The sequence below is a fragment of the Rhopalosiphum padi genome, chromosome 3 (genome assembly GCF_020882245.1).
Source record: "Rhopalosiphum padi isolate XX-2018 chromosome 3, ASM2088224v1, whole genome shotgun sequence".
NCBI classification, from domain to species: Eukaryota; Metazoa; Arthropoda; class Insecta; order Hemiptera; family Aphididae; genus Rhopalosiphum; species Rhopalosiphum padi.
This window is the reverse complement of record NC_083599.1, coordinates 28,733,951-28,760,265: the sequence shown is the minus strand read 5'-3', so window position 1 is coordinate 28,760,265 and position 26,315 is coordinate 28,733,951. Positions and strand designations below refer to the sequence as shown.

The 26,315-nt window shown below is 27.9% G+C and overlaps 2 protein-coding genes across 9 annotated transcripts in view; one reads left to right on the top strand and one right to left on the bottom strand.

The window, feature by feature from the left end:
- LOC132926914 (protein quiver) overlaps window positions 1-1,791 on the top strand; it is a 31,533-nt gene extending 29,742 nt beyond the window's left edge. For all 7 annotated transcript variants that reach the window (XM_060991340.1, XM_060991336.1, XM_060991337.1 and 4 more), the window contains one exon: window positions 1,132-1,791. In XM_060991340.1, the coding sequence (XP_060847323.1) occupies window positions 1,132-1,343 (212 nt within the window). In that variant the 3' untranslated portion in view covers window positions 1,344-1,791. The remainder of the gene's footprint in view (window positions 1-1,131) is intronic.
- LOC132926913 (talin-1-like) lies at window positions 1,728-24,752 on the bottom strand. Of its 2 annotated transcripts, XM_060991331.1 has the most exons (32): window positions 24,154-24,747; window positions 23,902-24,037; window positions 22,631-22,728; window positions 19,535-19,664; window positions 19,286-19,456; window positions 17,872-18,014; window positions 17,644-17,771; window positions 17,416-17,584; window positions 17,078-17,335; window positions 16,931-17,007; window positions 16,688-16,779; window positions 12,212-12,300; window positions 11,994-12,137; window positions 11,822-11,930; window positions 11,557-11,744; window positions 11,222-11,482; window positions 10,932-11,143; window positions 10,689-10,849; window positions 10,425-10,570; window positions 10,121-10,343; window positions 9,643-9,767; window positions 8,698-8,823; window positions 8,506-8,622; window positions 7,753-7,938; window positions 7,473-7,689; window positions 7,284-7,411; window positions 7,046-7,174; window positions 6,673-6,918; window positions 5,927-6,063; window positions 5,674-5,829; window positions 5,096-5,271; window positions 1,728-4,191 (listed from the first exon to the last, which is right to left on the bottom strand). In XM_060991331.1, the coding sequence occupies exons 2-32, from the start codon at window positions 24,035-24,037 to the stop codon at window positions 4,058-4,060; spliced, it is 4,812 nt and encodes a 1,603-aa protein (XP_060847314.1). In that variant the 5' UTR covers window positions 24,154-24,747; the 3' UTR covers window positions 1,728-4,057. The 2 variants fall into 2 exon arrangements, with proteins under 2 accessions (XP_060847314.1, XP_060847316.1); XM_060991333.1 differs by lacking the exon at window positions 5,096-5,271 and having other exon boundaries at window positions 24,154-24,752.
- Window positions 24,753-26,315: the final 1,563 nt, after the last annotated feature.

The following is a 26,315-nucleotide window of genomic DNA, read 5'->3' as shown; positions in this document are numbered from 1 at the left end:
AAAATAATGACAAATTTGGTTTTTTTTACTTATTTATTATTTATGATTAGGGCTGGGATTTATATGTAATAAAAAACCAAAAATATGTACATATATGTGTAATTCAAATGGCCAAAATAATATGTAGTATAAAATAAAAAATATGTAATAAGAAAAAATTAAAATTATGTTAATGCCGTGTAAAATTAAAATTAAATTCTAAATTATTTTTGAATAATATACAAATTATTGTTTTTAATTTCTAATCAATTTAATTCAAAAATTACAAAATATAAAGATATTTTCACAGAATATAAGAATGCAAGTACTGACACAGTTGAAAATTCGTAAATATATTTTGTCTAATAATTGTTGAATATAACGTATAATCGAAGATCATTAATGTATAATAGTTATCGAACAGAAATAAATAAGATAAACCATAATCAAGTTATTAATGTTTAACTAAAATGTCCATATACTTATTTCCTATATGTATTATACACTTACAATTTGTACGAGTACTATTATCGAAGTATAAATATATAATACTACTTAACTATCGAAATTGTCAATATTCAAACATTTTACAAATAATGTTAAAATATGTATTAATGACGAAATATGTTAATACTTAATTTATCATGTTTTACTAAAAATATGTATTTACATACAAATCCCAGCCCTATTTATGATAATAATTTCCCTTTATAAAAATAAAGAAGAGGTACGGCTATAGTGTATCCAACAAAAAAAACTCAGAAACTACTCAGAACGCCCCCCCCTCCCCAAAGTCGAGCACTGACTCTCACCACTACAAACAGCGTCAATTCCAAATCTATAGCCATCTAATAACCGTCGACAATATACACAACACTCAGGGGCGTATTTAAGGGAGGGGCACATGGGGCCCGTACCTCCCCCATTCACCTATTTTATACTTATTTTTATTATATGAAAAATTTTACAACTCTACGCCCCGTGTACGCAAATTTGAACTTTTTGTTTGTGGACCCCCCCCCCCCGCTTAAGACATTTCTAAATACTCTATGCGCCCCCGCGGTCTTGTGCGCGCCTTCGCGTTCCATAATCGTTACAATAACATTATTGTGGTTGTAATAATATGTTTTTTCATGTGTCTGCCGCGCACAGCGTACGAGAGCATCAAGAGGACGTGCACGTCGCAGCTGCAAATCAACCTGTTCATGGTGGACCACGTGTGCATGATGGAGGGAACGGGCACGGGACACATGTGCTTCTGCGAGGAGGACAACTGCAACGCGGCCACCGGACCATCGTCGGCGACCGTGTCCGGCGCAGCAGCCCTCGCCGTGTACGCGCTGCGACAGCTGTTGCACCGGTAGACGCGCGGGTCCGACACGGCATTTGTTTTCGTCCCGCGTTTATTTCATCGATTTTTATTTATGCTCCCACCCCCCCCCCCACCGCCAACCAACCAACGAGTGTAAAATTGTTGTTTTCATTTGTATAATTTCACACACGACGTCCCCCATCATATTATGCCTAACTGATATAATATAATCGAAACGATAAAAAATGCCATTTGTCAGAGTTCGCGATCACGCAAGAGCCCCCGCCGCCGGCGGACAGAATAAAAAAACCATGTCGCCGTCGTTACAAAATATGTACAGTTTGTATAGACATAAACTGCGTGGCGGCAAATACATCACAAGTTATACAGATCAATATGCCGATTTTTTTTTTTTTTAACAGAAAAACAATATTCATACAGTATGTCAGTATAGTTTTTTTAATAATTAATAATATATAATAATGATACAATGAAATCAATATACGTTTATCGTTATTGTGCATGTAAATTATGTGCGTTTCGCCTAGCGTAAACAGTATTACAATTGATGATCCTTATTCTTATGCCTACATTCTCGGATCGATGAGAATATAATATTATAACAATGAATCCATTCTTCGGTAAACATTAAGCATTTGTTTTGAGTTAAATGAAAATACATACATTTATTTTTATATGATATATTATATTATACACATATTATGACGTGTATAAGTATATGTATAATAAATAACTAATAACAATGTTAATATTCACAATGAAAAAATTATAATTGTAATAATTAATAGTAAATAAATATAATTACACTCCTTTATATAAAATTTTAATTAGTAAGGTGAGTACTATAAAAGTTAATGTTAACCAATAAAACAGTTAGCTAGTCATTGAAAAAATAAACATATTATAAACACTTAAGGTACAAAAAAAAATGTTCATATATTATGCCCTTACAATTATTTATGCAAAAAAAAAAAAGAACAAAAACTAAAAATATACTTTACGGCACAATTAAATGGCAAAATGTATGGCATGACGATAAATCATTGTTTAATGAGACAATTTGATTATAACATTATTACTTAACATGAAATTAAAAGACCAAATTGTCAATGATTAAGCAAAGTTTTGACATGCATTAATTACAGATTTAAAAAGCAGTCAACATTTTAAATTTTAATAGTAAAAATATATTTAATTCGTTAAAATAAAATACAAAAATAAATATAATTCATATTTGGTATGAAATAAATAATTAAATATTTCAATCAAACTAAATTTACATAAAAAAAAAAAAATGAACAATAATTTATAGTTTTAACAGATTGAGTAGAAACATTTTATTAGGTGTCTCTACTAACATTCATTAACATAACCAACAAAGTTTTCAACAATCTTAATGTAACTTCTATTATTGTGATGTGATGTGAAAAGATGTGCGAGGGCACATATTTTTACTGTTTTGCATGTAAAATATATTAAAAAAAAACTCCATAATTAAGCGATTTCTTTGTTTTCTGTATATAAACATTAATAGTTACTATGAACAATCTTTTAATCATGTGTTATTATTGTTACAGGAAATTTAGATTAGGTATATAATTTACTTAAATATATCACATTTGTTTAAAATAGTTTACTCTTAAACTCACTAATTCCATATAGAAAAAAAATATGGTATTTTTAACTATTTTTAATAAGTTATAAAATTAAAGAATAATCTTTTATCGATATATTTATTTAAAATATTTAAATTAATAACAAAAATAACTGTAATAACTTAATGTATTTCATGAAGCATTGTGGTTGGTTTTGTTAAGACTTTAATTATAGTAGAGACAACCCTTCATTAACAAGAAAATATATATTATCTTTTATAAATTTATCATAATACATAATTATGTCTACAGAGCATTAAAATTCGATGTTTTTGTTGTAAATACTTATTGGATAATATTTACAGTTTGATAATGCTGTTGGGCTATTAAAAATAGGGTATTAATTATATATTTTATTTATATAAAAAGTTAGCACAAACACCTCTCTCCAAGTTAACGATTATCTAATGGTTCAAAAGCATAGTTAGTCATTTTTTACGTAGACTTATATTGAAAAACCAACTAATTAGAATTTCAGAAATACAACGATATGTTTATGTTGAGATAAGATAGTAAAACTAAAACAATTACTAATCGAATGATTTAATTGACTAGAATTTTAGTGAGAAAAAAAAAATTTTTAATTGTTCTAACCGTGATATACACACATAGGTATATATATATTATATATATTAAATAATGATTATTATTATTTTTTTTTTTTGTTCATTACTACAAATACTTAATGTGTCAATAAAAATTTCAAATACAAAAATTTATAATAATATACTTGTGTTAGGAACTAACATGTTAAAAACGAGATACTGTTATGAATAATGTCACAGAATACATTTTAATAAAATAAAACGAGTTTAGACGTTTTGTGCATATTCTGATGTCTCGTTAGGTTACAAAACAAAATTGTTTAAATAATAATAAATTGAATCAAATACAAACAAGGTTGTTAGTGCTCCTTTATATAAATATAATAAAACTCGCATTATTGGCTTGGGACAATTCATTTTTTAGTGTGTTTGTGTAAATTAATAAGTGCATGTGTGTAAGGTGGGGGAGAGCAGACAATTTTGAAAGGAAAAGATCATGTACGGATAGATGTGACTGCAAGATAGCAACAATAATTCTAACGCTTTCATTCGTTGACTGTGTATGATTTGGTTGTTGTTGTTGTGTTGTTGCTGATAGTAGATGAGCAATTGTACTTTACTGTACTGTTCTTGGTGGTCAATGAGGAGGATTTGTTAAACACATTTTTGGGGCTCAAGCCTGAAAAATAAAAGTTTTATTAAAAATTAAACAAATATATTATTAAAAGTTAATACTAAAATTATTAGGCATGCACTAATAGTTTTTAGAAGGTGGTTAAAAATCAGAGGCTATTTCTAGAAGAATGGACTTTTTTGAAATTGACACCACCATATTAAGTATATAGTTACAAAAGTCATAATATTCATATTTTTAAATATATTCAAACTTTGCGACAACAGTGACTTAACCTCATCAAGTTTTCTGCTGTCAATAACTGTCCTCTTAAGTATGCACCAGTGATGCAATTGTTTATAGAGTATTTATGAATTAACTCTGCGTATGAGGCGTAAAAACTTACTAAAGGGCTATCTATTCATATCTTAGATAAATAAATATAGGCAATTATATATGATGATAAATTAGTGACTTATCAAATAATCTAAACCTAGCAATGGAAATATGAAAATCGACAAATCGACATTGTGATGATAAGTATTCATAATTTCTACACTAGAATAGAATAGTAAATCAAGGTTAGCTCAAGGTGTAACTTCAAATAAATTTACTTCATGTCACCGTAAGTGTTCGCTAAGCAGATGTAATAGGTACCTAAATTTAAATATATATTAATTCCTCAGTATTTTATTTTTTTTAACTGCATTGCATATTTTTTGTGGATTATATTATTATAAACAATTACACGTTTTCAGGTTTCTTTATTTAAAATAACTGAAAAAGCTGTAATTTAAGATCATTAGACGTTAGTAAGCGGTGGCAGTGACACAATAGGATTAAGCAAGCAACGGCAACCAGCGTTTGAGCTTTCAAAGCTTTATAAATAGGTTTTGGTAGTGACAGCAGTGTCCACCAAATTACCACCCTTATCCACCAAATGAAGTATATTTATCAGTATACGTTATACCTGCTGAATTGTACGTATACAATTTATTCGTGCCCGAGTGGAAAGTTTCGTTAAAAGTGTTCAGACTAGTTTGATCATTCGAGTTATTGAGGAGCTTGTACACGTTATAGGCATTTGCCTGAATGTTGTCTCCATTCTCGTCCAAACTACTGTTGATGTAGTTATCAGCAGAGGTTCTATAAAATATAGCACCGATGTTTTACCAATAAAATACTCATCGCGCACAAGTGGTTTGCTGCAGAGACTTGTATCGTTTTAATATGTTTATTCAATTTGGAATATAAGAAAAATGTGGTAAAAATATATACTACACATCCTAACTCCTAAGTAATTTACTGTGTCGTAAGTATCCCTGCTTTTCTATCATGAACGCAAATATGCCATATTTGATTGAATTAAGTATTAGTCACGTTTTTCACACACAGTACAGTCTAAATATTTACGAACAATAACACTACAACATTTAAAGACTACAATAATAATAAAAAATAACAAAATACGACAGCTAACATTGACATAAAAAAAAAAAAAAAAAAATACAATTAAAACTTTTGTAATGGATTATTATCCAAATTTACCTGCTGCCATTTAAATGATGTTCGAAAGATGAATCATTTTCCAACAGTTCTGTAGGACTCGAGTCATCGCCTTTAGCTTTGTACTTAGCTTGCCTAATAACAACCAACCGTTGACGGGCCTCTTCTAACTCACGTTCGATCCTCAATACTTCTGATCTGTTAAAATACAAATAAATGCACATATTAAATAAATAATGTCTTGTACAATTGTACGAATAATAATGAATGATGAAATTCATTATTGAGTAAATACCTAGCATTGATTTCTTGCGCGATTCCTCCCACCATACGTTTACTAAGAACCAGACTTCGTTCTTCATCGTTTTGAATAGCCTGTTGGGCTGCTTTAACCAGGTTATCCGTCGCACGTTTCACAGCGTTTCCAGCCGCCTAATCAAAAATAATAAATAAGTTGAATGCAAACACCCGTCATCAGCTGAGATGTGTATAATTATTATTCTTAAGAAAATGTTTTATTAAAAATATTTAATATAAACATTATTTAATGAACTTTTAATAAACATTAAAATGTAATCAAAAGTAATTCAAACAATTATATTGGTTTAAGGTCATGACATTGCCATTATTGGATGTTGAGAATTACAAAATAAATAGAAGATTCATTCTGCTGTGTTGGTTATTATTACTTTTAGTACAATTTTGGAACTAAAGATTAGCTAAATAACTAATGATATTATGATATGTTAGAGAAAATTATAAATCTGTTTTTGAATACATTGAGTGTTTACTTTACTATTAAAGGTACAAAATTGTTTTATGTTTTTCATTTTTTACAAAAAAACAACAGTTTATTATTTATTTGAACTTTAATAATTATTTTTTTAATGCACTATTTTGAAAGATCCATATAGTTATCTTAAAAATATTGTTTACTTAAAATTATGCAACTTATCTTATTTTTAGATCATCATTGTTTTCCGTAAAACACTAAAAGTTTTAAAATAAAGTGTTTAAAAAAAATAATGTCAGTATTTTTACCAATAATCTTTTTGTGGACGCACTATCAGGATCAGCTTTAACCTTGCACGACACTAACAACTGTGCAGTCGACGAAGCCACCTGTTTTGCTGATGAAATCAGCTTTTCTTCACTAGATATCCCTTGCACTAATGCATTTGCTGATTCCACTAGACTGTGGGTGGCAGCAGCCACTAAACGAGAAGCTGATATCAGACCTTCTGACCATTGACCATCATCTGAACTGGTCAAAGGTCTGCGACTGACCTGTTTAAATTAAGTGTACACATTTTCATTGTTTGTTGTATGTATATAAATATATATATAAGTAAATATATTCATTAATGTTATTATTATCTTAACTCTACCTAGATATATTGTAAAAGTATCTTACTTTTCCAGAATCAATTAATTCACGTTGAGCAGCTGATGCTGCTTTCACTAATGCTGATGTGGCAGCAGCAATGGATTTAGCTGCTTCCAAAATCACTTCATCGAAATTCCATGATGCATCTGCCGCTTCCTAAACATGAACCACGAATATATTGTTATAGAATAATTTATTAAACAATTTTAGCATTTCAGTGTGCATTTAATGATGCTTTTTATAAATAAATTCTCAGTAATTTTACCACATTGACTGATTTCCTGGGACGTAAACTGGCAAGTTTTTTTGCAGCAGCATCAATAGATTCAGCAGCACCTAATAATTCGTTCTCCGCAATTATAGTAGGATCTTCAGGACTGACCCAATCATTACCTAAACAATTTCACGTATTTTATAAAATTATATTAAATACTAAAATAATGCTGTTTATTACCTTTGATGGTTTCGGTTACAGATATCAATTCAGTAACATATTGTGCGATCATACGAGAAATTGTTTGTAACATGTGCTTAGAATCAGAACTTGAATTTGGTTTAGATATTATAAACAATACAGTCTGTAACAACTTTCTGTATTCTTGAGAGATATTATACCCAGCTTGTAATGTTCTTTCTTTCAAATCAGCATTTTCAATAGTGTTACTGCATCCCTGATATAAAAAATATATATATAACAATAATGCTTCTTAAAATCTTAACCATAATTGTATTACCCTGCAAACAGTCAATAAATCTGATATAGCTTTACGTCCCATGTTTGCGGCAACAATAACATCTTCTTGTTTACCACTGTTACCAGCCGAAACAGCTTTTGCTGTAGCCATTGTTATTGGTTTTGTACAACGTATCAACTCTTCAACAGTAGCTGTTGATTTGAATGTTTCAGTCGAGTTTAAGGCCTAAAATTTGATTGTATTCAATAGTATTGGTAAATAGACAAAGTATATAATTTTGAAGGACTTATATTTAATGAAAAATCAATGAATTCAAAGTTTATATAGTTTGTAATTTTTTTTTTTTTTTTTTGTGTAGTCAAAGTATCTAAATCAATTTTTTTTTAATTTAACTATAAACTTTCATCACAATTTATTAAAAATATCTATATCATAGTGATATTATGATTCATAAAAAGTGATATTTGTTTAAACTTTAACTTTGATTGTGCACAAAGTAAATACTAAAATAACTTCAGCCTATTCCAAGTAAGAACAGGCTTTGGCAGCGACTAGTTTACGTTGAGCGGCGATCAGACAACATCTGTTTGTCCTAACCTATCTGTACGCCTGCTGAGTTGTAAAGTCATGCTCATGCGCACAAGTTGACCGCCGAAGACTGTTCTTATTAGGAATAGATTATATAGAATATAGACCATATAATTTTCTGATGAGTTGCAAAAATTATGACCGATATTTGTTTTAAAACTTTTTAATATTATTGCCTTTTTATTTAAAAATTATTGATTATACCCGAATTTCTTGGCCAATAACTTCAATAGTTGATTCAAGAGCTCTTGTTCCACGTGTGTGTTCGTCTTCCACCGCCTTTACAGTTTTTAAAAGCGAAGTTACATTTGTCACCATTACCTGAAAATTTGCAAATGAAGCATTTTATTAGGTTTAGTATTTTCAATTGATATTAATTTTAATTTGTCAATTTACTTTAGCACTTTCTTTAAGTTCATTCATTGATGGGTCATTGATATTTTTCCCAGAAGCAGCTTTTGTTGCTTGAATTAGATCTCCTAATGCGGTGGCTACATCTTTTACAGCGTTGATTAACATAACCTATTAACACATTAAGCATTATGACAAATAAGAATATTTTATTATACTTCAATATAAGCATACAAGTCATCTTTAAAATTTAAAAATAATTTATAAAATTATAATTTTGAACTTAATTCCTGCTTTAATCAAAAGTTAGTGTAACTATCAATATGAATTAAATTTTCAAAACTTGTGTGTAACTTCTATGACATAATAGTATGTGAGTTACCATCCAGAACAATGACTATTTAAATAATGATAATAATAAGTTATTTTTAATAACTAAACTAAGTTTAGATATTTAATAAGAGGGCACTATACCACATATATTATAGTGGACTTGCAGGTACTGAGGTATAGGTATAGTAGAAACAATTTTCTGCTGTTAGCTAAAATATAAGAATGAATTGGCTTATTATAAAAATTAAAGGTAAAAATATTATAAACGCATTAACTTTTTTCAATATTTTATTTTTTAAGCTAGATTTGAGCATTTTAACTAGTAATATTTACAATACTCATATCTTGCATAAAAATCTAATGTACAAACATAGATAATATTCTTAACTTTAAGTTTAATACTAGTTTAATTCGCTATAACACAAAGGCTTGTTAGCAAAGTTAATTATACTGAAAGAAAATTTACTATGTAGTACATAAGTAAGAACCAGAAAACAAATAGTGCACTGACATTCTTTTAAATATTATTTCTATCATTACAAAATAATTTTGAAAAACTAACCAAAATTAATAGAATATAATATTAATTAACATATTATCAATTATCGTAAATGATGGTAACACATCCATATATGATAGTATAACATAAACACCTACTTGGGCTTCTGGATTGTTAGCTCCCAAAGATGCTGCACCAAACTTAACTACATCAGCCAATTGTATTATTGTAGAAACAGCATTTTGAGCGGCAACTGCTAGCTGTTCCTGTGAGGAAGCCGCACCTAAAATATTTGCAATTTTAATTTGATAAAATGATGTATAATTATTAAGTTGATTGATTGATAAAAATATAATAATTTTACTAACTATTAAAATTATTACAAAATACAATTACAGAATTGTAAAATTATTATATAATTATAGATCAAGGGTGACAAATTTCTCATGCCATGGATTGCTATTCCTGATTATAATTTTGAATTATTGATGTTTCAAAGACAATTAAAACAATTCATTCTTTAAACACACAACGCGAATCATGATAAGATAAGAAATATACTTATAATCAAAAATTTAATGTTACTCAAGTAAAATAGATTAATTAATACTTAATTTTTAATAAATTAATACTAACCAGTAACCAAAGTTTTAGTATCTTCTACTAATGCCTTAGCAGTTTTTAAAATATTCTCTCGGTGGTCAGAAAATGTTTCATTTTCATTTTCAGCGTGAAGAGTTCCAGCTGTAGCAAAGAGTATTGTTGTATCTAGATCACCAATAATACCAGATACTGTACTAGCTGCATTTACACAAGCTTGGGTACCGCGTGTTCCAGTAGATGATAATTTGTGCAATATCTATTTGTACAGATTATTTAGTAAAATATTGATCAAAACATAAATAATTAATATTAATAATATTAACAATAAATAAAATACTTGTTGCTTTTCAATTTCTGTCATAGTGTTTTGAAGCTGGTAATCATGTGTTGACTTGTGATATCCATAATTTTGGTTATTTATCTGTGTATCATGGTTATACTCATACCGTTTTGTCAAAGTTGAAATATCTAATAAATTTTCACCTGTAATAATTTAAAAATATAAACATATTTTAATTATTACAATATTATAACCACTTGTATCAAATAAACTATAAAAAAATATTTTGATAAGGAATAAAATATATTGTATCTAAATTACTAGTATTCATCGATGAATTAGTCTGATCAATAAAGCCAGTGTCGTTGGATGAATTTGAATACTCTTGAACTTGAAAAGTTTTCTCAGTGTTGAATCTCTTTTCTTTTGAAACAGGAGATGTGCACACATCTACCAAATTGCTCAAACTTTCTCCAACAGCTCTGTATAAATGATAATCAAATATTTAGCCTTGTAATTTCTGAGTTAAATGCATGGTTAATGTCTAAGACAATATGTAGTTACCTGGATGCGCTTGTAAGTCTATTGAGTAATTGATTTAATGTAGTAGTAACTTGATATGCTGCATCCGAAAGTTCTTGTAATAAATGTTTATTATTTTCGTGCTGAGTTAAATTACACACCGAAACTAGATCTTCTACTGCATTAACCACTTCTCTAGCGGCTGCCATTAACTGTTCTTTGCAACTTGGATTTTCTACAGTACCAGCAACTACCTAAATAACCAACCAAATTATAATAAATATAAATAATGAAAATAACTTGAATGATTTAAATGTTATCAAGGTATATACTTTTGTACAAGCTACTAGCTGTGAAGTTGTAAGTGCACATGTAGTTGCGGCACTAATAACATTCGACTGATGTTGTGGTTCAACAGTTGCTGCAACATTTTTAGCTTTAACAACAAGAGCAGCTGTTGTATTAGCTACCGCCTTAGCCAAGCTCAATAAAATATCACGAGATTCGTCAGCCCCATCATCACCAATCTGTGTCAATACTTGTTGAGAAGCCTCACCAACTTTACTAGCAGCATTCAGTAGATTTTGACGTCCCTAAAACATTCATACAGATATTAAAAATAAAATTCACAGAGCTAATACACTGCTTGGTATAAACCTTTACATACAGTATTTGAATCAGGTTGGACAGCTTTCAAAAGGTCAGTAAAAGCAGAGCACAATTTACGGGCAGCATCTAATAAATGATCACCAGAAGGGGTTAAAGCAGCCAAAACACGTACACCCTGACTCATTTCTGGTAAATTTGTAGTAATAGATGTAATAGCTTGTTCGACGCTAGAATAGTCAATATCTCCTAAAATTTTTAGAAAAAAAAACAAGTTATTTTAATTAAATGAACTAAAGAAATAATATATAATATGAGTAAATTACCTGAAGTCAAGGTGACTACTTGAGCAGTAGCAGCATTCATAGCTGCAATCTGGGAACTAATATTTTGTTTATTTGAGTCTATTGTAGTCTCTTTCAATTTAGTTGAAGCCTATGAACATAAATAATTAATTTTTCATATTGTCAAACAACTTAACAGGAGATTATTACTTACTGCATCGTTACCAAACTCAGGAATAACAGCTTTTGATATCAACTCTTTCTCAATAGTAGTTATTATTTCTTGACTATTTGATATTGTCATACACAATGCTTTTTGTGGAGCACTTAATACCTTAATTTGTTTATTTTGTGGTCCCTGCACATACACACATTGATTATAATTTGTAAAACGTCAGTCTTACATTAAGTAATAATACAAATTAAACATACCACTGATGGTGTATGGGATACATTTATTCGTCCACTAACTGTAGTATACTGAGCATTTCCGACGTGTCCCAGTCCATAGGGACGAGCACCTATACAAAAAATAAATTATTTAGAATAATAATAAAAATGAATTGCATAACCAAAATATTACAAATTTATAATGAGAATACAACACATAATAGTAAGCTAATAATAACACAATTTACTACTCTTCTTAATAAGTAAAATATTTATAGTCAACAATAGTAAAATAGTGAACCTGACATAAAAAAAAAAATGAATTTAATTATTATACATAAAGTATATTAACTCTTCAAAGATATTAAATTTGCATTTATAAACGGAGCTATTAACAAATAAAAATCAATAATTTGATTGTATACATAAATAATATAATACTGAACAATTTAAAACGCATAACAAAAATGCATGTATCAAATTATGTTAAGGGGCCTCACGAATATTATATTTTATGTCAAAAACTACTCATTTTTAAGTTCATCATAAACGTGGTTTAAAAATGTCGAACTAAAATATTTAATTAAATAAAAAAAAATGTTTGTTTATTCTTTGGTGGTTCCCTTCAATTCTATGGGAATTCAATTTTTTTTTAATTTTTTTTTATTGAAGATTGGAAAAAGAATTGTGACTTACTATTGAATAATATTTGTAAATTTAAGTGAAAAGTAAAATATTTTTTTCATAGTCGCAGAATAGTTTTTTTTTAATATTTTAGTTCTCTGTACATTTGCTATACCTATACTAAAGAATGACCATATTTTATAACTAACATGACTGTAAGACTAATAACCTAACGCGTATAAAGTTGCTTTTAAAGTGTTCATTAAAATTGAGAGAGGCCACTCAATTGAAGTTATACAATGTAATACTTAATTGTTTAAAAGCATTTTTATAGAGAATTTTTTATTCCTAAAAAGCTTAACATAAATACAATAAATAAATTATAAAGGTTAAACTATAACAATCACATAATCACAACAAAAATAAAAATTTAAAATTGGTTACTAAATTATTGAGTATAAAACATGCACTAAATTGGTTTAAAATATTTAAAAAAAAAAACCATGCGATTGATTATATTTCAAGCATTACTAATAAAATATTTATGTTGAAAAATGAACTTAGAATTTACTAAGAACTTCAACTCGAGTATACAGTATGTTTCCTCAATCTTTAATCTATGTAATTTATATTTTTATGTAAATAGTTATTTTTGAATTGTTTATGTTTGATTGTATTAAAACAATATAACATATTGCGTTTTAAAATTGCTTACATATAATAAAAAATTTTACCATAGAAATATTCATTAGTTCAATAGATCTCACATTCTCGAAACATACTGTTTTGTTAAACTAGTTTTACGTATATGTGAATATTATTACAAATACAAAATACAGTATTCACACTAAACTACAGGTATATATATAGATATGCAATGGATGATAAACTATCAACAACTTTTAGAAAAATAGTTTTGAAGAAACCTACAAGAATATAATGATCACATAACAATGTACAACTGAAGAGGGCAAATGAATAACAATGAGGAAATGGTAAAATATACATTCATTGATTGATAGTCAATCAATATTACCTTTAAAGCTCCAGATTGTCTGCATCACGGTGTATATTTTTAACACGATGCCATGAATTCTATATTCCTTATATTCCTGAATAAAACATGTTTTTTTCTAAATTGTATTTAATGTTTAGTGAGCAAAAAGAATGATATACATACTCCCATATAACACCAAACTTTTGAACAATGTACCTATTATTTTTTTATCATTTTTATATTCAAATACATTAAATACAGCAAGTTTACTTCAAATATTCTCATTTTCCTTATGTTGTATGATTTTTTTTTATTTGTGGCTTTTTAGAGTTACACCATTTAATAATCGTGCAAATAAACTAATTGCACAATTGCGCATGTGTCTATATAGATAATACTTCAATAATAATTAAACAGAAACATATTAAAAATGAATTCTAATATTCTAAAATTCTAATAAATTTTTAAGAAAAAAAATTTAATTTTAATGAAAATTAAATAATTCAAACAAATAATAATATTTTTTTTACTTATATATTAGTATAAATATAATAAGAAGATATATGATAATTCAGTTTAAGTTTAAAACATAATGCATTTTACTGATGCGATAAATTTTAGCAATAAATAGAAGAAACATTTTGTCAAAAATAAATATTAACTTTTAAATTTTAAAAATGTATATGAATTTGTCACTGATCATTCTATAAAGCTAATCATAGTAAACTCTATGGTAAATAAAATATTGTGTACATAAATAAATATCTACTGTGATTATAGTTCAATGCATTACTCAAATTCAATAACAAATTTAAATATATATATATATATATATATATTACTATATTAGTATTACACAGTACATTAGCTATTAAGTTGGGTGTAATAGATTTTAAGGTATTTAAAATTATAATTAAATTGGAAGTACAGTAAAACTTCTATTTAACGACATGTTTTGTTTAACGAATTATTTTTGAGAACCATGACCTTCATTGTTAATCATGCATAAATCTATCTCTTTATAACAAATCTGTTTTTACTATATATAAAATTAACTATTAAATAACATACCCGTTTTTATAAACGAAATCAAAACATTTTACGAAAAAAGTTATAAAATAATAAACAAAAATAAACTTGCTAATTATTTCTCAATAATAAATTAAATAGAAAAATATGATAAATATTTGATAACATAATAAGATTTAAAATATTATATGCATTTGATGTTTATTTTTTTTTTAGAATATAGAATATAAAATATATAAGAATGAAAAAAAAAATATGTAATTCTATTTAACAAATCCCTCTATATTAAAAATTGATTTGTTCCCCATGTGACTGTTATAATATGGAAATTTCACTATATAATTATTTTAATGTACTATAAGTATGTTATGGTTAAAATAGTTATTGAACATTTTTTTATCATAAGTTGCCAGTAACATTAATAATGGTTACTTATATTTAATTAATTTCTATCGCACAAACTGAAAATGTTGAAAATTGTAGTTATAATGTTTGTGTACTATGATTCATTTACATTGGCTACAATCAATTTCTATTTATAACATAGTAATATTTAATATATTTATAAATGTACATAACATAATCTGCTTAATGCTAAATTTTTTCTTCTACACCATCATAAAAAAATATTCATTATTAATCCAATGTTACGGAAAATATTCACATATTCAAATAAATGTGGTTATGACAGCTCATAATCATAAGGTATATAAATACTAATAAGATGCAACACCCGTGTCAATAAAAAGACTATTAAATTCTAATACTAACCAAAGATATGATATTAAGAGGAATGTATAATTTCAGCCTCATAAAATCTCCTATGATGAATTATCTCAAAAATGAATTAAAATCAATTTAATTTTAAACACATATAGATAGTAATATTTATTGAGTAAAGTGAATATTTTTAAATAAAACTGTCAAGACTTTAATAATGAAATTATAGATTAACAAATTGTATATTGTAATTAAATAAGATATTCTATACTTCATATTATATAAAATTAATAAATTCAAATTATTTTCCCAGCTAAATAAAGTTTATGGTACTTGAAATTTAAATCAAAATTTTACAAGTAGCCTTACAAAATAATTTAATTTAATTATTGCCCAATCACAGAGTTATTTAAATGCCTAACATGATATTAGGCACACTCCGAGTTTACAGACTAAAATTGGTTTTAACCTATCAAATATTGATAACATGGTTAATTTATCATCAATAAATGATAATAATAGATTAAATACAAGAGGGAAAATACTTTCACTTAGATTATTTTGTTATATAATTTACAATTATATTAACCATCAAAAATTATTTATTATGAATTATGACTTTTATGTTTTTTGTAAATATATGTTTATAACACTCAATTTTTTTCTTCATAAATGCCAATTATTTTAAACAATCAATTTTTAAATTATATATAATCTTCTGTACATTCAGAACTAATTATAAGAATATAACTTGTCAGTTTAATCAAATTTGGTTGAATAAAAATTAAATTCTATCTACTGAATATGATCAAGAATAAAGCAGAATTGATTTAAAGCGATATGTTTAGTGTAAAATATTAACTTTTAAAATATCAGACATTTTATTAATGATTAAAATTCAAATATTAAGTGTTAGTTAAAAACTATAGATGTAAATATTATATTTCACAAATCTTTGTTATATTACATTTATATTGTTTGCTAATTTATGAAACTAGTATAATTTTCATAAAAAGCATAATAAAAGCTTATATAAACTATTTATAAGCTTCTAAATAATATTTTAAAAGTGATTATTAACATTATTCCTGGTGCAAATGTAGTAATATTAATTTTATTTCTGAAATATATGTTAAAAATTAACTCACCTTCAGCTCCTGCTCTCATTACTGCAGGCTTTGCAACTGATTCAGTGTTAACTTTTCCAAATTGACTACTTTCATGTTGTAAAATTGTAGCCCTAGAACAATAATGGTTTGGTTTTTACAATATTTAATTTAAAGAATAAAGAATGAACTGAGTATAATTTAATACAGTATAAATTACAAAACCTTTTTTAGTATATTAGGTAATAATTATTCTAATAATAAATGAATCATATAAAGACTTACTTAAGTGGTGAAATACTATCTTCTACCATAGTTGAACCTTCATCTCCCTCAATACCAAAATGATCTTTAGACTTTTTCTGTAAAAAAAAAAATTGGATGAATAAATAATGTTTTTACTATACAATAATCATAATTATATTCATTCACTTTTTTCAGAATAATATCAATATAACCAGATATTAATTGAAGTATTTGTTCTGCTTCTGTAGTTTGTACAGAATAATATTGATCTGAATAATCTCCAAAGTCTAATGTGAATGTATTTGGAGAGGCTCCCCATCTCCTTACTGTTGTTAGAGGCCAAGTTTTTAATATCTCTTTGGTTCTTTCATCCAAACGTAAAACTGAATCTTTTGTCACTCCCAAAAGACGAGGAACTAATTTATTTTTTCCTTTCATTTTTTCCTAATAATAAAATTTAATATTCAAGAAAATATAAATAATATTATAGTAACAACATTGAAATAAAGACATTTATAACATACTTTAACTAAGAAAAATGTTACTCCATATGTAGGTAATGATCTTGCAGTTTTGGTATAAAGAACTTTTGCATCCAATTCAGATAAGCCTACATGATTTTTGTGCTCAGAAAATATTTTTTTTTCTATACCTTTTATTTTTGTGTAAGATTGAGGCAAAAATTCCTTCAGACTAAAAAAATATACATGTTTATTTTCATTTTATAAATTAATATAAATAATAAATGTTACTCTAAAAATGGGGGACGATGTTTTGTTTCACAGTAATTTCCAAATTGAATATGTGTTTGAATACCAGCAAGTTGTAGAGCAAGTTCTTCTGTTACTGGGTGTGTTCCATCTAAAATTGCGTCTCTTGCCTACAAATTTGGAAATAAAACAAGATAAATTAATGTGTTAATATGTATTAGTTACTATAAGTCCTATGTAACTAAAATAATATATAATTAAGTCAATTACCTGAACATATAATAAATTTAATTGTACTGGATCATGGGAATCAATGTTACCATCAGAGAAGAAAAATTTCCTTCTTAATAATACAGGTTCGCCCTCGTCAATGCCTTGTTCTCTTAAAGTTTTAGATGGATCAACCCAGTTGACTGAAATAATAATAATAATATTTAGTTAAATTGTTGAAACTATTCTGGTAGGTACATAATATTTACATAAATACCAACTTTGTAATATTTAAACCACTCTATAAAAATAATTCTATGAGTGAACTAAAAATATATTTTATTACATACTAACAAGTATTTTTAAAATAAACAATGAACAGTTCTGAATTTGAACAAAAATTAATGTTTATTTTAAAACTTGATGATTTAAAAAAAAAAATTAGCATTTACAATGCATTACATAGATACAGCAAGTACATTTTAGACTAAAATTTAATAAATAATCTAGATGAGAAAATTGATTTTGTTGTTAAAATGTTATAACATTTTTTTTTATACTGTTTAATAAAACATAATAAATGTTAAATTGTAATACTTAAATTTAAAAAAACATTACTAACTTAAGGGAAATTGTTAATTATTTAAATATACCTAGGTAATAAACTTTGGATATGTAAATAATATCATGTAAAAAACACTAAGATCAAATTGGCATAGTGATCTACACCAGTGTTTCCTAACCAGTGTTCCGCGGAACCTATGAGTTCCGCGGTTCTATGAGAAATTTGGGAAAATATAAATTAATAATATTTTTAATTTGAATTATGATTCTAAGATAGAATAGCTCCAACAATTATATGGGGCCATGGGGGTTCCACAAAACGTTCAAGCTCCTGCAAAGGTTCCGCGAGTAAAAGAAGTTGGGAAACACTGATCTACACTATGAGTATAATAGGGAGTATTAGAATAAATTGATAGTGGCAATGTAATTAATAATGTTTAATAAATTAAACTGCATAAAAAAGAAGTATGATCATGAATAATTTAGTTATATAGTTGCAATAACTATTATTTTATTAAACATTATGATAATATCATTGATTATATATAGTACCTATAGATACACCATACAATAGAAAAATATGAAAAGCTCCTAATGGATACAATAGTTAAGTGGTATTAGCATATTAGATACGTAAACCGTTAACGCTAGATTCGTAACCACGGATGTAAACCAAACATTGGACTATATTATTTTATCAGCCAGTATATTCGTATAATTATAATATAGATATAAATATATCTGTGTAATGTGTTTAAATTTATAACAATTTATTACTGTAATCTTGATCTAATCGCCATCTATGAAAAATATTTTTAATCACAACTTGCATTTCATATTTTTCTATTGCATAGTATATCTATACTATATATAATCAATGACAATTTAATTAAGTAAATATTAATATAACCTTCATCATCTGTTTTTAATTTTTTTCTCAATTGTTCCATTTTAGCATCTTTTTCACGTTCACGATCTTCTTTTCGTCTTTTTAATGTCAATGTTCCAAAATTTGCTTTATTCTCAACTTCTTCTTCTGGAGTTTCTCTCACAAGACTATATTCATCATGGTTAGTGATTCCTAAATATATATAAATTATATTATAGTATTATGTTTAATTCAAAAACTTATCACACATAAAAATTGTTTAACTCATACCAATTTTTGTGCAAATGACAACCATTAGATTTGCTACTGGTTGACTATCATCAACAAGAAGGGTTTTTAATGTTCCATCAAGCATGTGCACTTTTAATGTTCTCATCTTTTTCCGATATTCCAACAAGTCCTAAACCATAAATAAGACAAAATTAATTACATTTAGGAGTTTATTTTACCTATTATACATACAAACAGTTGAATAATTTTTAAATAAAACTATATTGATCCATACGTGATTGTTATACATATAACAATGCATTATCAAACTGATAAATATAAAATTAAAAATTATTTTATAATAATACCAATCATATTATTTATATTGTACATATGATATACAGAGTAAGCAATTTACCATTTCCAATTATCTTAAACAGTTTTTGTGTGTATAAATAATAAAATGGGAAACAAAAATAAAATGATTTAAATTTTTTAGTATTATTATTCATTTAACAAATGTAATAATATGTACATAATTATATTCAGGTTAGCAAAATCCATTTATTTCATTCTCAAAATAATTTTCCTTAATAAACAAAAAAATAAAAAATAGTTCAAATAAAATAATTACAAAAAAATAAAGGTAGGTACTTAATTGACTTATTTCATATTTGTTTGATAAATGATAATTATTTGATTATACATTTCTATTATAACCAATTAACGGAGGCATATTGTAATTTATATAAATATATTTTTGATGTATTATAAAAAAAACAATTAAAAATAATAAATAAATATATTCTAATAGGTACTATACATATGAATGATAAATTCTATAATTGATGTGTATGATTTTTTTATATAACTTTAAAACTGAATCTTTTCATACATAAAACAACAAGGTGTTTGTGAATAATTAAATTCAATATTAGATAGATATATTTATTTTTAATGATCCTCTTTTAATATTTTGATATAAAATTGATTAGCCTATCTTTTGAGAATGAAAATACACATAAAAATCAAGATATAATTATATTAATTTTCATAAATCAATCAATTACAAATTAAGGTGGATACATTGTATTATTGATAATCAAAATTACTCATGATAATTTTTCAAAAAATTACATTAGGTAAACAATTCAACAAAAAAAAGATAATAAATAATGCTTACAGTCTTATTTTACTTTGGCCATTTTTTTAAGTATTTTTTTTTTTTTTATTGTTTTCTATAGTACTATCAATAAAGATTCTTGATGCATTTAAATATTAAAGATAGCATTAGTTGTAAGTCAATGTTATGAAGTTATGTTACTTATATCGTTTTTAATAAGCTTAAATTTTGTGGAACTGTCACAGGAAAAATGAAAACAAATATATCTATAAAATGTATACTTAGTAATATTTTGTATTTAACTAAATCTTGAAAATTCTGAGTCATTAGTTTAAAAAAAAGTCATTGTTAATTTAACAATAACAAAATCTTATGAAAAAATTGGTGGTTAAAATCTGAACTTAAATTGCTTTTATACTTATTAATAAGATCATAAGACAATTAAATAATTTATTCTTCTAAAATGTTAGTCACTGGTCATTTTATATGGTGTTAATATACTAAAACTCTAATAAATATATTACAATGCCTACAATTAATATATTTTTGAGCTTCAGTAATATGATCCTATAATAAATAAGTAATATGGTAGGTATCTATAATAAAGAATCAAATATAGTTTCTTTAAAATATTATTTTCAATTAATGACTACCACTACATCAAGGGTGCCCAATTTTTTTTGGAAGTGGGCTATAATTGCAATTACATTTAGCTGGCGGGCCATGTTATGAACAAGACTTTATTAATAATAATTTAAAATGCCATAGACTATAGAGTATAGATGTTGGCGGGCAAATCCAAAAGCGTTGACGGGCCTGGGTTTGGGCACCCTTGCACTACATCAAACAGCTTGCTTGTAAATAATTAGAAGTTGATTTGCATAATCTATACAACTATAAACATCAAATACACACACTTCCCATTGTTTTTAAATTTCTGAATCACACTATTAACAATTTAAATGTTATAACCATGACAACTAAAATCTCATAAATCTTATAATCTTCACTCTTATGAATACAAATGCAGTGTTTGAAATAGACCGGAATACATTAGACAGTGTTTTGCTTTGTAATATAAGCTTTTGCTTCAGTTCTGGTTGGTTAAACTAGAATTTAAGGGTTACAATTCAGAGAAATAATAAAAAGAAAATTACCACTCAGTAAGATGTTTTCGACAGTATCACAACCAAAGAGATTAAAATTATGAATAATTCTTTTAATAGAAAATACAAGTACCTATGTAACAATTAAGACCAATACAATACCACAGTCACTATCAATAATATATTGTGAGAACTCTGTCTATCGACTATCTGTATCTCTATATCTAATAATTTTGATTGTAAAAGCAAACAATGTCAAAAAATAAATAAAATGTACTTGAAATGTACTATAGTACAGCGTTACAGGGATATCCACATCTTAATTATATGAGCGTTTCGGTTCATACAATTTTCCATTTCGAGCACTGTCTACATTTATTACACAATTAGCTAAACATAATGTATGGATTTTAAACAGAAATGATTTATTATTTTTTGACAAGAAAAACCATGAATCATTAAAAGAGTCTTTAAAAATTACAAAATTTAAAACATCTTTTAAGGAAAAGGGAAATATTTTAACTACTCTTTTCAAGAGCTTGGGTGCCCTTAATATAATCATAGTTTAAAGACCTAGGAAAATATGCAATGCATACTCTACACACCCAGTTACGCGGCACTGCTAATGAGCAGTTTAACTTATTAATACACTCATCTAAACACTGATGTTATAACTTCATTAATATCCAAAGAATAAAAATTAAGTTATACTTATAAAAGAAGAAATATATGTATACTACAATAGAGTACACAAAAGTATAATAACTGTATAAGTTATGTACCTACTTTTAATTATTATAAGTTTTCTAAAATAGGAAATTCGTTTTTTTTTTAATTCAAAAAGTATTTTCATTTTTATAAAATACATAATAACTGATAAAAACAGTATATTTAACAAAACTATTAATAAAAAAAACACTGACTCACCCCATTTCTCAGTATATAATATTCTAAATTACGTCCAGGTTCTAACCAAACTCCTTTCTTTATGTCTTCGTCAGCTAAAAATAATCCATAATCTTTTGCTGAAACAGTAAAAAAAAAACAATAAATAAAACAATTACATCTCACAATAATGCTTTTAAAATTTTGAATTAGCACATCATATTAAATTAAAGAAACATTACATAATAAACATTTGTTTTATAATGCTGAGTAAGCCAATATCTTATTTGATACATTAAATGTATACATGATACGCCATGTATATATATTTCATTAACCATGTGTAATTGGAATATGTGTTATGGGATAGTTGTATAATCCAAACTTAATAAAAAAAATGTATTAATATAATTTCATCATGACATTAGTATTAGGTACCTACCACAAGATGTATGGGCGGAGTCCAAATCAATGAATTTGATTGTAAACAAATTGTTATTTATTACCTCCTAATAATGATATTAGCTTAAATGCGTACTTATAAGCTGCATTTTATAATTAGGTAAGGAAAGAAATTGCATGGACTGAAATTTGCTGAGACATGAATAAAAAAGTAATCATCAAAAAACTCATTAAAACAATAAAAATTACAAATATTGTACTTAATTTGTTGTTTAGTTGTTCAATTGTGTTTATAACTGTTTTTAGAATTGTTCAGTTAAAGTTGTTAAACATAAAACTTCTATGTATCTTTTTTGCTTAATTTTTATTTATTTCTATTTTGCCTACATAATTTTCATAAAAATCGTTTTTAAGCATGTAAATTATAACCTTGATAAGGTAATCAACTGCTATTTCTATTCAGTAAAATATAAAATGATGTTTAATTACCTACATGAGCATAGCTATTATAAATAAAGCTGGCTATAATCTCAAAGGTCCAGATTAAAGAAAAAAACAAGAAGTTAATTAAAATATTCAACAAAATATTTAATGTTTAGCCTTAGCTATTCTCCAGAGCAGGGATCTCTAACTTTTTTTGTTTACAGCAAGCCAAAATATACACATAGCTATAGGGTCTTGAGTCGTAGATATCTTTGGGATCTAGAGTTCACGAATTCGAGATCGAAACATCAGGACAGTTCAAAGACCCTGAAGGTTTAAGGGACATGAGCGTTTGGCGTGAGACACACGCAAACGAGTAAAACGAGGGGACGTCGAGTCGTCCAACTCGTCTGTGCTTATGATAATAATATTATCTAATAGGTAGGCGCCTATATTTATTGCAAAGTCCACTTGGAGACGGAACTCACGTTGATCTAGATTGGCCTCGGATATCTTTTCTCTGATCAGTCGGCAAGCGTTGTACACCGATATGGTCGGATCGAATTGCATCGTTTTGGTGACATCTCGTTCGACGATGGATATCCTCAGCGATAGCGTCGCCATCTGAAAGCGTAAAACGCGCACGGGCGCGATCAGTGTTTGAGCTACAACCCGCGCAGGACCTAACCCACAACCCACAACCCCGCCGTGTGCACCCCACAACCGGGTAAGGTACCCACCGTGTAGTCCACCGGACTGCTACTACCCAATGGGGCAGGGTGTGCTGAGAGCGTTCGGGCGGCGGCTGCTGCTGCTGCGGCGGCGGCGACGCGTTGGCAGGCACTGCGTGCGCGTTTGTGCGGGCGCGCTCGCGGGGACGGACGGTGAAAATAATAATAATAATATAACGGCAAACGATTTTTTTCGTTCTCTTTCGCGGGCCAAAAAGCCAACGGCTGCGGCGATGACGAATCGATCAGGAATCCGTCGTCGTCGTCCGAGCGGCGGTCTCGGTGGCAGTGGTGGCAGCGACGACGATCGAACAGCAGCGGCGGCGCATGATAACGAGTAAAACGAGTAACGACGACAACGACGACGACGACGAACGAGAGAGCGATGACGACAGAGCAGACGGACGCGACGACCCCGTTACCCCTCCTGCCAACCCGTCCGACGGACCGGATCTCGAACGCACAGTGATTATACGACGTCAAGAAGAACGCGACAACGGCAAGCTGCGGCGGCGGCGGCGGCGGAACTGAATATCAACTCGCGAGCGTATTATCACCGAACTCGGCACTCGGCACACCGCGTCCCGTCCCGTCCGGTCCCGCCGTGCCGTTCGGCGGCGTCTATTATTATTGTTGTTGCGCCGCCTCTCGCGTGTGTGTTGTACCGACGACGACGACGACGACGCGGAAACGGAACATCTGTCGACGACGACGACGACGTCTTTGCGCGCCCAAAAATAGAACGCGTGGCCCCGGCCGGCGGAGGCCGTCTTTTCAATAACACACGTCGCCGTCTTATTATTATTATTATTAATATTTATCGGATTGGCACGATTATATTATTTGCACGCGCAAACGATTACGCAGTGAGCACACTGATGTCGCGTAGTATCATCAGAGCTCTACGTGCACTACGAACAACCGTTTATGCAATATTATTAAAACGTGTACATGCCACCGTTTGTATATATGTATTACGGATTCGATGAATTTTATCAAAAAACAGTACGTGCAATGCACACACGTTGTCGAATGCGGTAAATATCAAAAGTAGTTATTGAAAACAATATTGGCCGCAGCCTGTATTTTTCATAAAAATTCGTATTGCACATTTTTCGTGTACATTTATATGATACAGAGCCGCGGGGGGGGGGGCAAAACCTCCCACGCCCCCCTCTACAGCACTTCCATATTATAGTTTTCAGAACAACTTTTGTTTTTTAGTAACAATTCTATTTCATTGATCAAATTATTGTAAATTATTATTATAGGTAACTGCCGGATCTGTTATTATTTAAAAAAAACTGAAAATATACTTGTGTGAAAACTATTAACGAAATTATTTATAATTTAAAATTTAATAGATATATTTAAGTCCTCATAAGACTCTTAATTATTAGTAATTTATTACTAATTTAGTAATTATTTATTCGTATTTAGTAGGAAGTAGGAACTTACGTCACAATTCTCAAATCTGTAGTTCACACTTCCAATTTCGGAATACACACTTTGTGTCGGGATTTAAAATAGGGGCTGCAATTATGTAAGTAACGAATAATATAATACCTGAAAATTGGAAAAGCAATGAAACTCCAAAAAAAAAAAATGGTTTTCTCAAACGTGTTTTAGTTTTTATTTTTTTATCCAATTATTGGTAATTGTTAATTGTTTAATATCAGAAAAAATATTCCTAGAGATTTAAATAATAGTTGAAATATTCACCGATTCAAGTATAGGTCACCTCTGCGTCTAGAATCCCTACATACGTGCTTGTATTTATTAAATAACGTTTTAAGTCATTGAAAAATAACGGTACCTACTTAATTTTTATTAGAACCATTATAAGTCATAATCAATTGTCTCCCAACAAACTATTAATTAATTACTAGCCGCTGTAAATATCAAACAAAATGCCAATTAAAAACAAATATTGACCTTCAGCAGTTGTTAAATTTAAACATAGAAAATTTAATTTTTAAAACCTTATACGATTCTATTTGTTTATGGCCTTATGGGAATGATAACTCAAAGTGTTTAAATACCAATGAAACAAAACAATTTGTTAAATTTTAGTATTGATTATAGATTTATAGCGCAGTTAAGAGGGATACAATTCAGTATTTGGGACCAAAACTCGTTTGCAGCCGATTGTAGGTACCTATCGAATTCTA